General features: G+C 43.1%; 1 protein-coding gene across 2 annotated transcripts; it reads left to right on the top strand.

Moving 5' to 3' along the window:
- Positions 1-797: 797 nt before the first annotated feature.
- On the top strand, positions 798-11,426 carry LOC104097356 (uncharacterized). 2 transcript variants are annotated; one of them, XM_070187426.1, is made up of 12 exons: positions 800-945; positions 1,042-1,128; positions 2,165-2,275; positions 2,377-2,446; positions 2,618-2,707; positions 3,210-3,304; positions 3,446-3,499; positions 3,850-3,975; positions 4,181-4,271; positions 4,369-4,476; positions 4,755-4,929; positions 11,214-11,426. In XM_070187426.1, exons 1-11 carry the CDS (start codon positions 859-861, stop codon positions 4,814-4,816), a joined length of 981 nt encoding a protein of 326 aa, XP_070043527.1. In that variant the 5' UTR covers positions 800-858; the 3' UTR covers positions 4,817-4,929; positions 11,214-11,426. The 2 variants fall into 2 exon arrangements, with proteins under 2 accessions (XP_070043526.1, XP_070043527.1); XM_070187425.1 differs by lacking the exon at positions 11,214-11,426 and having other exon boundaries at positions 798-945; positions 4,708-4,936.
- Positions 11,427-13,518: the final 2,092 nt, after the last annotated feature.

Raw genomic sequence — 13,518 nt, 5'->3', positions numbered from 1 at the left:
ATGGGAGAGAGAAAGAAAAATAGTTGGTAAGAATTAATAATACTAATATTTTTACAATCATAAAGATCCAAAAGTGGAGTATCAAAACGTATAGTTATAGAAATGGTGGAGGGTTATTATTGAAAATCTAAATATTTGCGGTAAATTGATAACTTATTGTACATAATTTAAGTTATATACAACAACATTTAAAAATTTTTAATTGTATCGTGTAATAGTTTTTAAAGAATATTTTACCTTCTTATTTAGAATTAAATTAATTTAATTTCAAGATTCTCATTTGATTCTAATTTGCAGTCATATATTTATGCGTTAGTTTAGAAAAATACAAATTTTTAAAATCTTTATTTGTTTCTTAAACTTAATACTCAATCAAATAAATTGGTACGAACCGAGTGTTTGTATAAAATTCAATTTAATCACCTTAGTAAAATTATTAGTACCGCATATAAAAAAATGATATAATATAACGGATCACTTACCGTAAACTGTAATTACAACTCAAATAATCACCATTTCTATAACTACCTAACTACTAATCTATATATAGTTGTTCTAACTTCTAAGTATAGTCTCCCCTTTTATTATCCCAAAAAATTCAGTATGGCAAGAAAAACACATGCCATGAAAGGTCGACAATCTTGCATTAAAGCATCTCGGCGAAAAGTACCATCATTGAAAGTGAACCTAATCTGTCGTCCGTTGAGTCAAAACATTTTCAATTTAGCCTTTTTCTTCTTTTTTTCTTTAATTTTGATCATTATTTTCTTGTACGTTGGATTGTTTTTAGTTTAGTTTACATTTTTTTTTTTTCATTTTTCTAGTTTTTCTCTCGTTTTTTCCACTTCATTTTTAGCAATGTCTTTGTCTTTGAGGAAGTTTATGGTTCTAGATGTTTCTCCTGCTCGTTCTAATCAGAAACCAGAGCAAAATTTAACTGAAGCTGTGAGTAAAGAAAAATTAAAGTAGAATTCATATTTATTTTTCTGTTTTATTATACGTTTATTTTCTTGATTGTATTGATTTATTTCCTGGTAACAGAATGCATGGATATGCATAGGAACATGCGTTTGGAAACGAGAAGATCTTGATAAAGCTAGAAGTTTCTTTAAATCTGGCCTTGAACAGGTGATTTTTCTGAAGTTTCGATCACTTTGTTTTCTCGAAATTTCTGAGTTTCAATGATTAGATATATTCATATTCCTTTGTCTAATTTTTTTTGTAACGTTTTGTTTCTTAATTAACTGTATTTTTGTAGTAACAGCTAGTTGAATCACTATATTGTGTGCGTTTGAGTGTGTGTGTGTGTGTTTATGTGAATTGATTCGATAGTTTTTTTTAATTAGTTGTCTATCTTTCTTGTTTAATTTTTGTAAAAGCTTGAGTTGAATCGGTATGTGTGTGTGTGATAGACTGATAGTGTGTTAGTGTGTTTTTTCATTCATTAATGCATTAGTTAAATGAGCAACACGTGTCCAGTATGCTCCAGATTAATTAACTTAACCATTTATCTAACTACAGTTAGGAAAAACTTACTCTGCAAATCAGCAACAAAAACAGGAAGAAAAAACAAAAAGAAAATAGAATCATTGTTCAGACTTCAGATTGCAGAGCTTTGAAATTGAATTAAAGCCTTCTACGCATTTGGTCGTTCTGGCCATATACAAGCTTACAATGAAGTAGATAGTACTGCACTGCTTTTGTTTTTAGTCTCAGTTGTGATGGGATTAGAATTAACTAACGCACCATCGACTTGTGCTGAAGGCTTTTATAGAAGGTGAAAGTATTTGATACAAAATTGCAAACCCAGCTACGATGGGAGGGGATTATGTGGTGGGGGATTGAGGTTGAGGCTGTGGTGGCTGGTGGGAATCCCCAATTAAATGCTTCAGCTCTTTAATTTCTGGTGTTTCTTAAGTACAGTTAGATAAATACTTAACCTAATCAAATCTGGAGCATCGATTGACCGTGGACAAGTATTACTCGTTTAATCATGTACTGGATGAACTGGAGGGGAGCCAGACCTGTTAGAGAGAGAGAGAGAGAGAGAGAGTAAGTCTGTGTGTGTGTATGTTTGCTTGAATTGATTCAGTATTCTAACGTCTAATTATTATTTTGGCTTTTCTATTAACTGTTGATTAACGTAATCAAATTTGGAACATAGCTTAAGTTGAATCGCTATGTAGTGGATGCGTGGATATGCTTAGGAACTTGTGTTTGGAAGAGAGGAGATGTTGATAAAGCTAAAAGTTGCTACAAATTTGGCCTTGAACAGGTCATTTTATATGCTGCTTCTTGGATTTTAATTACAAGTTTCATTAGTTAGCAATTTAGTCCAGAAACTGTGATGGATATATTTGTATTTGTGGTGTTCAGGATCCGAAGAACAAGGAGTTATTACGTCAATTATCAGTGTTTGAAAGAAGCCAGTGCATAGGTGAAACAGGTGAAATTTTGTGGCGATATATGATTATTCTTTTATTTGTACATTTGGAACTTCTAGCAATTTGAATTTTGAACCTTAATCATGGGATGTTCTTCTATAGAAAGACTATAATCACATAATCACATTTTTCCTAAGTGTCATAGAATTATCTGACTGTATTCTACTTTCCAGAGGTTGAAAATCCAGAAGAAATCACAGGTGAAAGTATCAAACATGCCAAGGAAGCAATTGCTCTGGATGTCCACGATGGAATATCATGGTGTAAGACTGCATTTTGTGCTCCTTGGATATATTTATTTGTCTTTGATGCATATGTAGCAGTTCCTGAGAACTTATATATAATGCTTTAAGGAAGAATGATAAGTTTCTTAGTCCATGTCAGGATTAATGATTTCCTACTAACCTGTGAGCTGCACTAGTCTATGATTGTCTTCTTTGTTTTGTTCTAATTGAGTGCTGAAAATTGTGTTTATCAACTATGCCGTGACGTCTGAATGTCCAATAAGCATGTCCTTTTTGCTCTTAATCTCATCTAATTTGTCACATTATATTAAAGGAAGAAGTGGATTTCTTCTCATGTGATACATATTTGCTAGTATACTCACCTTATTATGAGGGGTGCGATACGTTCTTGTATTTCACTTGTAAGCTCAGTTATTTCAGTATTTTACTTTAGTTGGTTTTTATAATTGATATCACAAGATCAGTTTTCTGTTACATCTAAACTTGGCTTTCTTCAATGATCTGTTATCTTTTTTGGCAGATGCCCTAGGAAGAGTATGTCTCTCTGCCTACTATATGACTGGAACTTTGGATCATAATATGCTTCTTCAGTCAACTAAAGCATACAAGAATGCTGTGAGTACTGCAATACTCTGCATTCTCTCTCTTATCATTTTTCTCATGGACTACAGAATTGTTTATAGACTGTTTTGTAGTTTCTGTCTTTGGTCTATATTTCTTACTCAGAGCCTCCTCAAAATTTGTGTTCTGTTTCAGGCGAAAGACCAAAAGATGACGCGCAGTGCTGAATTGTGGTACAACTGCTCCATGGTAAGGATTATGGATAAGTGTCCATACACATATCTACATTTTAGCCTATCATACAACTTATAAATAGGCTCATGATTGAAAACACAAAGCATCAGAAATCCTTGCTTCTTCCTGCTCTTCTAACACGCCTCTCTTCTTTCTATGATTTCCATACAATTTTAGTTGAGTTTCTTCTTAATAGGCGCTTGAAGCTTGAGCATGTTTATGCTTAGTCCTGGAAGACCAAGAGTTTATATTTTCTTCACCGTGACATTTCATGTCTGCTTATATATGTCTTTTATTTTCGCTTGCGTCATTTTCAAAAATTCAATGCCATGTTTTTGTGATTCTATAATTTCAATTATACACAGGCATACAAGTTTCTTGAGAACTACTTGATGGCCCTCACTGGACTGATAATGGACCCTAATCTTAAATCTCTAGAGCAGACATTGAATCTGTGTGATGTTCTCGACTATATAAACTCTTTGCTTCAGGTAAGATTGTTTAGTTGTGGCTATTTTAGATAAAACTATCTGCAGTCGTATTTTACTTGATCAGGTGGTGTCATTAAGAATGCAATTAGATTTCTTAGGGAATTATGTTAAGTCTCAGCAAAACATATCAGGTTAAAACAGTTAGTTAAGGTGCCATAAATAGATTTTTATGCATATTCTCAGAAAACTTTACCCTGTCTTTCAGAAACTGAATGATGCTAAGCAGCTTTCTTCTCCAACATCATCATCTCTTCCTACTGTTGATTCACTAGTATTATCACTTGCTTCTGTTGAACGTAAGCTTTATATATGGATTTTAAGATATTTTTCCAGAAACAGTCTGGTGTTGAATTAAGCTTCTAATCCTTAAATATGGAAAAATAATTTTTGTAGTGGATCCTTCATATGAGAGAGCTAATGTCAATCGCCTAACTGAAGGTCATAATGAAGGCAAAGCAGTCACAGGAAAAGTTGTGTTTTCAGTTAAGAATCTGAGCAAAGGTAAACTTGGATCATTGTACTATCTTTGTTTTTCCCCCCTTTGCTTTCATTGCTACTCTGCTTATTCCATTTTATCTCAAAAGATTGGTCATGAATTCAAAAGTTGGTTTTTTCATGTGTTAGCTCCACTTTATATGATCTCCTTTGTGGTGTCATTCCCTCTTATTCCTCTATAATGTTCTAATAGTATTACTAGGTTGGCCAGCATCACTGGATAGCAACACATTTTAGATGCAAAGTTAGCAACTAATCACCTTTTCTCCAATTGCCAAAACCAGACTATGGCCATAACAATAATGGAAATGAGAATTCAGAAGAAGTGATTAGCACTTTGCGATAGCAAGCATGATAGTCATTCTTGAAGTCTTTGTGTTCCCCAAGTGATTACACTCTATTCATTTCCACTGTGCGAGTGGATTTTCTGCAACAACTTGGTATTAACAGAGCAGCTGTGTCACGGGCCCATTTCCTTACATTGGGTAGCGGCACCTGCTCCGCCCGTGCGGCGCCCGCGGACTCCCCATTCATGCCGCGGGCCAGCCTTTCCTATCCGTCCCAGGATTTCCCAAGCACGATCCTGTGCCTGTAGGTCGGGGCCTCGCCCCGACTAGTGCCGCCCGTAAGATGCCTAGGCCCTTGGCCCTAGACATTGTCGTGGCGCTCCACCTTAGGATCACAATCCTTGCGCGCCCTGGGGACTTGGCTTAGGACATGTCTTGTCCTTAGCCAAAGACTGAGCATCGCTCTCGCGTGCACAGCCCAATCCTCAAGCTTACACTCGTCTAGTGCATCCGCGACTAGCTCGTGCCTCGCCCGAGTAAGGCAACCTTTAGTCCTTGGCCATTGTCATGCGCCTCTTTCGTGCCATGCCCATACATAGCCCTCTTGCAGCACGCTTCCATTCCGAAGTAGTGCAGTGTCGCCAACACCTGCACCTTTAGGCCAACGGACCCTTGCTTGCATGGCTGAACCAAAGCCATGCTCACAAGTCGACACATGATGCCCCTATGACAGGTGCGTCAAGTATCCAATCGGCGTGGAGGTCTCTTTCCAACACTCGGCAGCCCGCGGGGCTGGCCGTTCCACGATAGCAGCCTCCACTGCCTACTTGATGCCCAACGCAGGCCCTAAGGCGTTGCGCAACCCATACGAGTTCCCAAACTCGCATGGATGCCCTTGACACTCCCTTGAGTCATCTAGGCAGGCCCTTGGGGTTCGCCCCCAAGGCAGCTCTTTCTATACGGCTTGGTGGCAGCACGTATGGGGGAGGCAGGTCAGAGCTTTCATCACCTATACCCCCCTTATATATGCTTAAAATTAAAAAGCCCAAGTTGCCCGAGTAGACGTCTCTACGTCAGACCATCAGAAGGACCCCTTTCTCACCAGTTCCTGGCCGAAATTACAACTCTAAAATCTGGATTGTAACATCCTCCCACACTCATAATGTCATCGTCCCGATGACACATAATGGTTTAAGACATCCCGGAGTCTGCCCTCTCAGGTATGCCCATTCCAGCTCCCTTAGTCCTGTGGGTTGGACTTCCTCGAAGTCCTTTCTCAAAAAGGAGTCGTGCGCCATGCACTGCTCCTCCCAAGTATCTTCCAAGCGTGCCTCTGCACTTCACCTCCATTCGGTGTTCACTTGGAAAATGCCTCCGCACTTGCACCCTCTGGTGTCTAACTTTGTGATTGACTCACACTAGTCAAATCACACCATGACCCTCACGGTCTTCATGTCCGTCTGAAGCTTTCCTTCACAGGTTAGCACATCAATGTGCTATTTCGACGTCGCTCCCGTAGTATCCGCTTCCGTAGCCCTCAAGATGCCCTTATTGGCATGGCTCCCGTAGCCTTTCGCTCCCGTAGCATTATGACGCCCTCCTTGGCGCGGTTCAAGTAGCTCCATCGCTCACTTGACCTTCAAACGCCCCTGGCATAGCTCACGTAGCATTCTGCTCCCGTGGCTCTCTTTGCCCCCAACCTTGAAGATGTGTTCACTCCCAGACTCATGATTTCGCCCTTATGCCTCTTGCATAGGCGGGATCCTCCCACACTCAATGAGGAGGATACATCTTAGCACTGTCGTCTCACTTGGCATACGGCCAGCTCTTGAGACGACCCTCGGTGAGTACTACATTCCCAAAGTCATAGCGTCGCTGCCTTTCCGGACAAAGTTCTTTGTCTTCCGTCCGTCACTTCCTCAGCAAGTAGCCAATGCTGCTGGTAGTACTTCAATACTCGCCCTATAGCCAGGTACTCTCCCGGTCCTGCTAGCACGGCTTCCCGGTTCGGTGTGCCACGCACTTGGACACTCTCGGTCCCCGATCATTCGACATACCCCTTTCCAGAATGATGACCCCGTCTAAACTTGGGAACTCGTCCCATTCCGCTTGCTTTGCTATGCTTTCAAATTCTTTTCCTCACCTTGGCAATGCCCTCAGGCAATCCAAAGTCTTCTCCCGAAGGAAAGACACTCAGCTTGATGCGTTGCCCGCATCCTTGGCAAGATCTCCGCTAAGATCATGCCCTAAGTTTATAGTCCATGGCCTACTCTTCGTAATATGGTTGCACGACCTGGCAAACATGGCATTCTCTTGGCCATCCGACTCATCGGCATATCACCTCATTCAGTAGCACCTTAGACTGACGAAAGACAATGGAATCACCCATTTCCTTCGTCGACCATTAGTATCTGGTTCTCAATCTTTGATGGCATATGAACATCAATCTCTGCTTTGACGTGATCTTGGCACTGACATCCAAAATGCACTAGCCATATCCACCCTCTACCTTGACATTGTGTCATGGCATAGTATGGCCTCAACCAGTCTGATAACAAGTCGCATCAGAATGATTATGTTTCAGCTCTGATACCAAGTCGTATTAGAATGATTCTATTTCTGCTCTGATACCAAGTGTCACGGGCCCATTTCCTTACATTGGGTAGCGGCACCTGCTCCGCCCGTGCGGCGCCCGCGGACTCCCCATTCGTGCCGCGGGCCAGCCTTTCCTATCCGTCCCAGGATTTCCCAAGCACGATCCTGTGCCTGTAGGTCGGGGCCTCGCCCCGACTAGTGCCGCCCGTAAGATTCCTAGGCCCTTGGCCCTAGACATTGTCGTGGCGCTCCACCTTAGGATCACAATCCTTGCGCGCCCTGGGGACTTGGCTTAGGACATGTCTTGTCCTTAGCCAAAGACTGAGCATCGCTCTCGCGTGCACAACCCAATCCTCAAGCTTACACTCGTCTAGTGCATCCGCGACTAGCTCGTGCCTCGCCCGAGTAAGGCAACCTTTAGTCCTTGGCCATTGTCATGCGCCTCTTTCGTGCCATGCCCATACATAGCCCTCTTGCAGCACGCTTCCATTCCGAAGTAGTGCAGTGTCGCCAACACCTGCACCTTTAGGCCAACGGACCCTTGCTTGCATGGCTGAACCAAAGCCATGCTCACAAGTCGACACATGATGCCCCTATGACAGGTGCGTCAAGTATCCAATCGGCGTGGAGGTCTCTTTCCAACACTCGGCAGCCCGCGGGGCTGGCCGTTCCACGATAGCAGCCTCCACTGCCTACTTGATGCCCAACGCAGGCCCTAAGGCGTTGCGCAACCCATACGAGTTCCCAAACTCGCATGGATGCCCTTGACACTCCCTTGAGTCATCTAGGCAGGCCCTTGGGGTGCGGATGCACTAGACGAGTGTAAGCTTGAGGATTGGGCTGTGCACGCGAGAGCGATGCTCAGTCTTTGGCTAAGGACAAGACATGTCCTAAGCCAAGTCCCCAGGGCGCGCAAGGATTGTGATCCTAAGGTGGAGCGCCACGACAATGTCTAGGGCCAAGGGCCTAGGCATCTTACGGGCGGCACTAGTCGGGGCGAGGCCCCGACCTACAGGCACAAGATCGTGCTTGGGAAATCCTGGGACGGATAGGAAAGGCTGGCCCGCGGCACGAATGGGGAGTCCGCGGACGCCGCACGGGCGGAGCAGGTGCCGCTACCCAATGTAAGGAAATGGGCCCGTGACACTCCCTTGAGTCATCTAGGCAGGCCCTTGGGGTTCGCCCCCAAGGCAGCTCGTTCTATACGGCTTGGTGGCAGCACGTATGGGGGAGGCAGGTCGGAGCTTTCATCACCTATACCCCCCTTATATATGCTTAAAATTAAAAAGCCCAAGTTGCCCGAGTAGACGTCTCTACGTCAGACCATCAGAAGGACCCCTTTCTCACCAGTTCCTGGCCGAAATTACAACTCCAAAATCTGGGTTGTAACATCCTCCCACACTCATAATGTCATCGTCCCTATGACACATAATGGTTTAAGACATCCCGGAGTCTGCCCCCTCAGGTATGCCCATTCCAGCTCCCTTAGTCATGTGGGTTGGACTTCCTCGAAGTCCTTTCTCAAAAAGGAGTCGTGCGCCATGCACTGCTCCTCCCAAGTATCTTCCAAGTGTGCCTCTGCACTTCACCTCCATTCGGTGTTCACTTGGAAAATGCCTCCGCACTTGCACCCTCTGGTGTCTAACTTTGTGATTGACTCACACTAGTCAAATCACACCATGACCCTCACGGTCTTCATGTCCGTCTGAAGCTTTCCTTCACAGGTTAGCGCATCAATGTGCTATTTCGACGTCGCTCCCGTAGTATCCGCTTCCGTAGCCCTCAAGATGCCCTTATTGGCATGGCTCCCGTAGGCTTTCGCTCCCGTAGCATTATGACGCCCTCCTTGGCGCGGTTCAAGTAGCTCCATCGCTCACTTGACCTTCAAACGCCCCTGGCATAACTCACGTAGCATTCTGCTCCCGTGGCTCTCTTTGCCCCCAACCTTGAAGATGTGTTCGCTCCCAGACTCATGATTTCGCCCTTATGCCTCTTGCATAGGCGGGATCCTCCCACACTCAATGAGGAGGATACATCTTAGCACTGTCGTCTCACTTGGCATACGGCCAGCTCTTGAGACGACCCTCGGTGAGTACTACATTCCCAAAGTCATAGCGTCGCTGCCTTTCCGGACAAAGTTCTTTGTCTTCCGTCCGTCACTTCCTTAGCAAGTAGCCAATGCTGCCGGTAGTACTTCAATACTCGCCCTATAGCCAGGTACTCTCCCGGTCCTGCTAGCACGGCTTCCCGGTTCGGTGTGCCACGCACTTGGACACTCTCGGTCCCCGATCATTCGACATACCCCTTTCCAGAATGATGACCCCGTCTAAACTTGGGAACTCGTCCCATTCCGCTTGCTTTGCTATGCTTTCAAATTCTTTTCCTCACCTTGGCAATGCCCTCAGGCAATCCAAAGTCTTCTCCCGAAGGAAAGACACTCAGCTTAATGCGTTGCCCGCATCCTTGGCAAGATCTCCGCTAAGATCATGCCCTAAGTTTATAGTCCATGGCCTACTCTTCGTAATATGGTTGCACGACCTGGCAAACATGGCATTCTCTTGGCCATCCGACTCATCGGCATATCACCTCATTCAGTAGCACCTTAGACTGACGAAAGACAATGGAATCACCCATTTCCTTCGTCGACCATTAGTATCTGGTTCTCAATCTTTGATGGCATATGAACATCAATCTCTGCTTTGACGTGATCTCGGCACTGACATCCAAAATGCACTAGCCATATCCACCCTCTACCTTGACGTTGTGTCATGGCATAGTATGGCCTCAACCAGTCTGATACCAAGTCGCATCAGAATGATTATGTTTCAGCTCTGATACCAAGTCGTATTAGAATGATTCTATTTCTGCTTTGATACCAAGTGTCACGGGCCCATTTCCTTACATTGGGTAGCGGCACCTGCTCCGCCCGTGCGGCGCCCGCGGACTCCCCATTCGTGCCGCGGGCCAGCCTTTCCTATCCGTCCCAGGATTTCCCAAGCACGATCCTGTGCCTGTAGGTCGGGGCCTCGCCCCGACTAGTGCCGCCCGTAAGATGCCTAGGCCCTTGGCCCTAGACATTGTCGTGGCGCTCCACCTTAGGATCACAATCCTTGCGCGCCCTGGGGACTTGGCTTAGGACATGTCTTGTCCTTAGCCCAAGACTGAGCATCGCTCTCGCGTGCACAACCCAATCCTCAAGCTTACACTCGTCTAGTGCATCCGCGACTAGCTCGTGCCTCGCCCGAGTAAGGCAACCTTTAGTCCTTGGCCATTGTCATGCGCCTCTTTCGTGCCATGCCCATACATAGCCCTCTTGCAGCACGCTTCCATTCCGAAGTAGTGCAGTGTCGCCAACACCTGCACCTTTAGGCCAACGGACCCTTGCTTGCATGGCTGAACCAAAGCCATGCTCACAAGTCGACACATGATGCCCCTATGACAGGTGCGTCAAGTATCCAATCGGCGTGGAGGTCTCTTTCCAACACTCGGCAGCCCGCGGGGCTGGCCGTTCCACGATAGCAGCCTCCACTACCTACTTGATGCCCAACGCAGGCCCTAAGGCGTTGCGCAGCCCATACGAGTTTCCAAACTCGCATGGATGCCCTTGACACTCCCTTGAGTCATCTAGGCAGGCCCTTGGGGTTCGCCCCCAAGGCAGCTCGTTCTATACGGCTTGGTGGCAGCACGTATGGGGGAGGCAGGTCGGAGCTTTCATCACCTATACCCCCCTTATATATGCTTAAAATTAAAAAGCCCAAGTTGCCCGAGTAGACGTCTCTACGTCAGACCATCAGAAGGACCCCTTTCTCACCAGTTCCTGGCCGAAATTACAACTCCAAAATCTGGGTTGTAACAAGCTGTCTCTCATGAACATGCTAATCATCCATCTCATGGAAGGATAAGGAGTTTCTGTTCTACTTGCATTGTCCGTAAGATAACTAGAATAATACTGGTCATTTTTGCAACTGTGATGGATTTCAAATATAAATAGCAGTAAAAGAAACAAAACTTATCAAATCTGTTGAATGCTAATCAATACTTCACACCAGTAAAGCAATATGCATTAATTCTACAGCTGTGGAATCAATCTTTTTTAATAGTTTCATGCAATATTCTTGAATGTTTGTCAGTTACTTTTAGCTCATTATGCTGACATGAGATGAGCTCTTCTTTTTTCGTTCTACGTATTATATTATAAATTTTCTTAAGTTTTCTAAATACTCTTTTTCAATTTTATTTCAAACATTACTTTTTTCTTTTTTTAATTTCAACCCAATTATATTCAAGCGCCCTTAACCTTGCGTTTGTTTTTGAAGGTGAAACAAGACAGTTGGTCACGTTTCATCATCTCCTTTACTTTCCTTTTTTAGATTTAATATACTAAGGATGCACACGACACGTTATTTTACTTATTATAAAAGTTTCAAATTTATTTATTAATTACGTATTCTTTGTCAAAAAATACGTCTTTTGAATTTCTTTTCTTCTTTTTTTTGGTATCAAAACTTTATGATGCCACCATGAGGGACAAACCAAACTATCCTTCAATTCACAGAAAATATTACTTTTACTTTATCAGTTTTTATTAAAAGAAAATTGATAGATGCCTTGCGAAGTATTAACCTAATTGCTACTAAGATTTACTAAAATATTTTGTTTCGTGGATGGGGATGTGGTAAGCTTAGGAGTAATATTTAAAACTAATTCTTGTTGGGAGTCACCAAATTATTTTCTTCAACCAAATTATTTCTGTTGGGAATCCGTGTTCGAAATCAGAAAATCAGAGAAGCAGAGAAACATTCATTTAATAAACAAAATAGAAAAATAATTCTGAGCCCGCAAGTTGCGGGTGTGTCCTTTAAGGAATTTAATCCCTCACTGTTGCCTAAGGTTTTGGATTAATTCCTCCCAGGATAGAACGGAATAACTATTCTGTAATACTGACAATCGAAATTACAGAATTTCAGCGAACTCAACAGACGGAGCAAATCACACTTGACACTTATGTATATTTGAAAATAATGCAACAATATAGAAAAGATGGGAGAAATTTTCAGATTTTTCATTGGTGGAAAATGAGGCTAAGCCTTTCTATTTATAGATAATGAAATGGTGAGATGAAGATGTGCAATCCAAGAGGTGCCTCTTTCATTTCCCATTCACACCCTTTAATAAAAATGCAACAATCTCCCACATGAATGGGGAATGGACATATGTGAAAAAACATGCATGAAAATACTGTGTGATTCACAACTAAGGATTAATCGCATCTGGATAAGTAGGTTTCCCATTGAACTTTCCGTAGTGAAGTTATGTCGGATATACTCGGTCAATCGGTAGATTTGATATCTTTGAACCGTCGAGCTTTAGTGTATACCTAGATAACCATAAGTCACACAATCAATCCTTAACTATCTTTGGTTCTCATTGTTGTGTTCGTTTCAACCATGAACACCACCTGGTTTGTAAGTGCATAGAGAACTGGCCTTACTAAATTCTCCTTGAAGCGGCTTACACTTCACACTTACATAAGTGATTCATAAACGTGTAATCCCATAGATACACTATTTGATATACCCTGTATCAAACTTAAAAATTATTAAAAAATCTTAATGCTTTATCCTTGGTACTGAACATTGTCTCATCACGAAAATGGACCAAAATTTTATTTGACAATGTTGAACTGTCACTAATGACTTTGTTTGATCTCCTTGAACCTAGATCTTGGGATCTCTAGTCTTCTAGGTAGAGTTACCGCCACAATGACTTGTCCTCGGCCATAGTCCCATTCCCTGCGATGATCTCTCAACTACCTCTCTAGTTAGGCCTTTTGTAAGTGGATCCGGCATATTATCACTTAACTTCATATAGTCAATTCTGATAATTCCCCTAGAGAGTAGTTGGCTAACGATTATACGTATTCGTCGTATATAACGAGATTTGCTATTATACAAAACGCTCTTAGCCCTTCCTCTTGCCGTTTGACTGGTGCAAATGATTTAGGCCAACATGAAATATCACTATGAAATTTCGGAGCCATTCTGTTTTTTCACCGGCCTTGTCTATAGCTATAAAATCAGCCTTCATTACAGAGCGGGCAATACCCGTTTATTTGGATAATTTTCAAGACACCGCTCCTCCACGGTCTGTGAAAATATATCCACTT

The sequence above is a fragment of the Nicotiana tomentosiformis genome, chromosome 10, assembly GCF_000390325.3.
Source record: "Nicotiana tomentosiformis chromosome 10, ASM39032v3, whole genome shotgun sequence".
NCBI classification, from domain to species: domain Eukaryota; kingdom Viridiplantae; phylum Streptophyta; class Magnoliopsida; order Solanales; family Solanaceae; genus Nicotiana; species Nicotiana tomentosiformis.
The sequence above is the reverse complement of the archived record's forward strand: the minus strand, read 5'-3'. Positions and strand labels throughout refer to the sequence as shown.

Excerpts from the sequence above, each read along its gene's own strand:
- LOC104097356 (XM_070187425.1), top strand. The coding sequence starts at position 859 with ATGTCTTTGTCTTTGAGGAAGTTTATGGTTCTAGATGTTTCTCCTGCT. Across the intron at positions 1,129-2,164 it reads TTAAATCTGGCCTTGAACAG|CTTAAGTTGAATCGCTATGT; the intron begins GTGATTTTTCTG and ends TTTGGAACATAG. Across the intron at positions 4,272-4,368 it reads ATCACTTGCTTCTGTTGAAC|TGGATCCTTCATATGAGAGA; the intron begins GTAAGCTTTATA and ends TAATTTTTGTAG.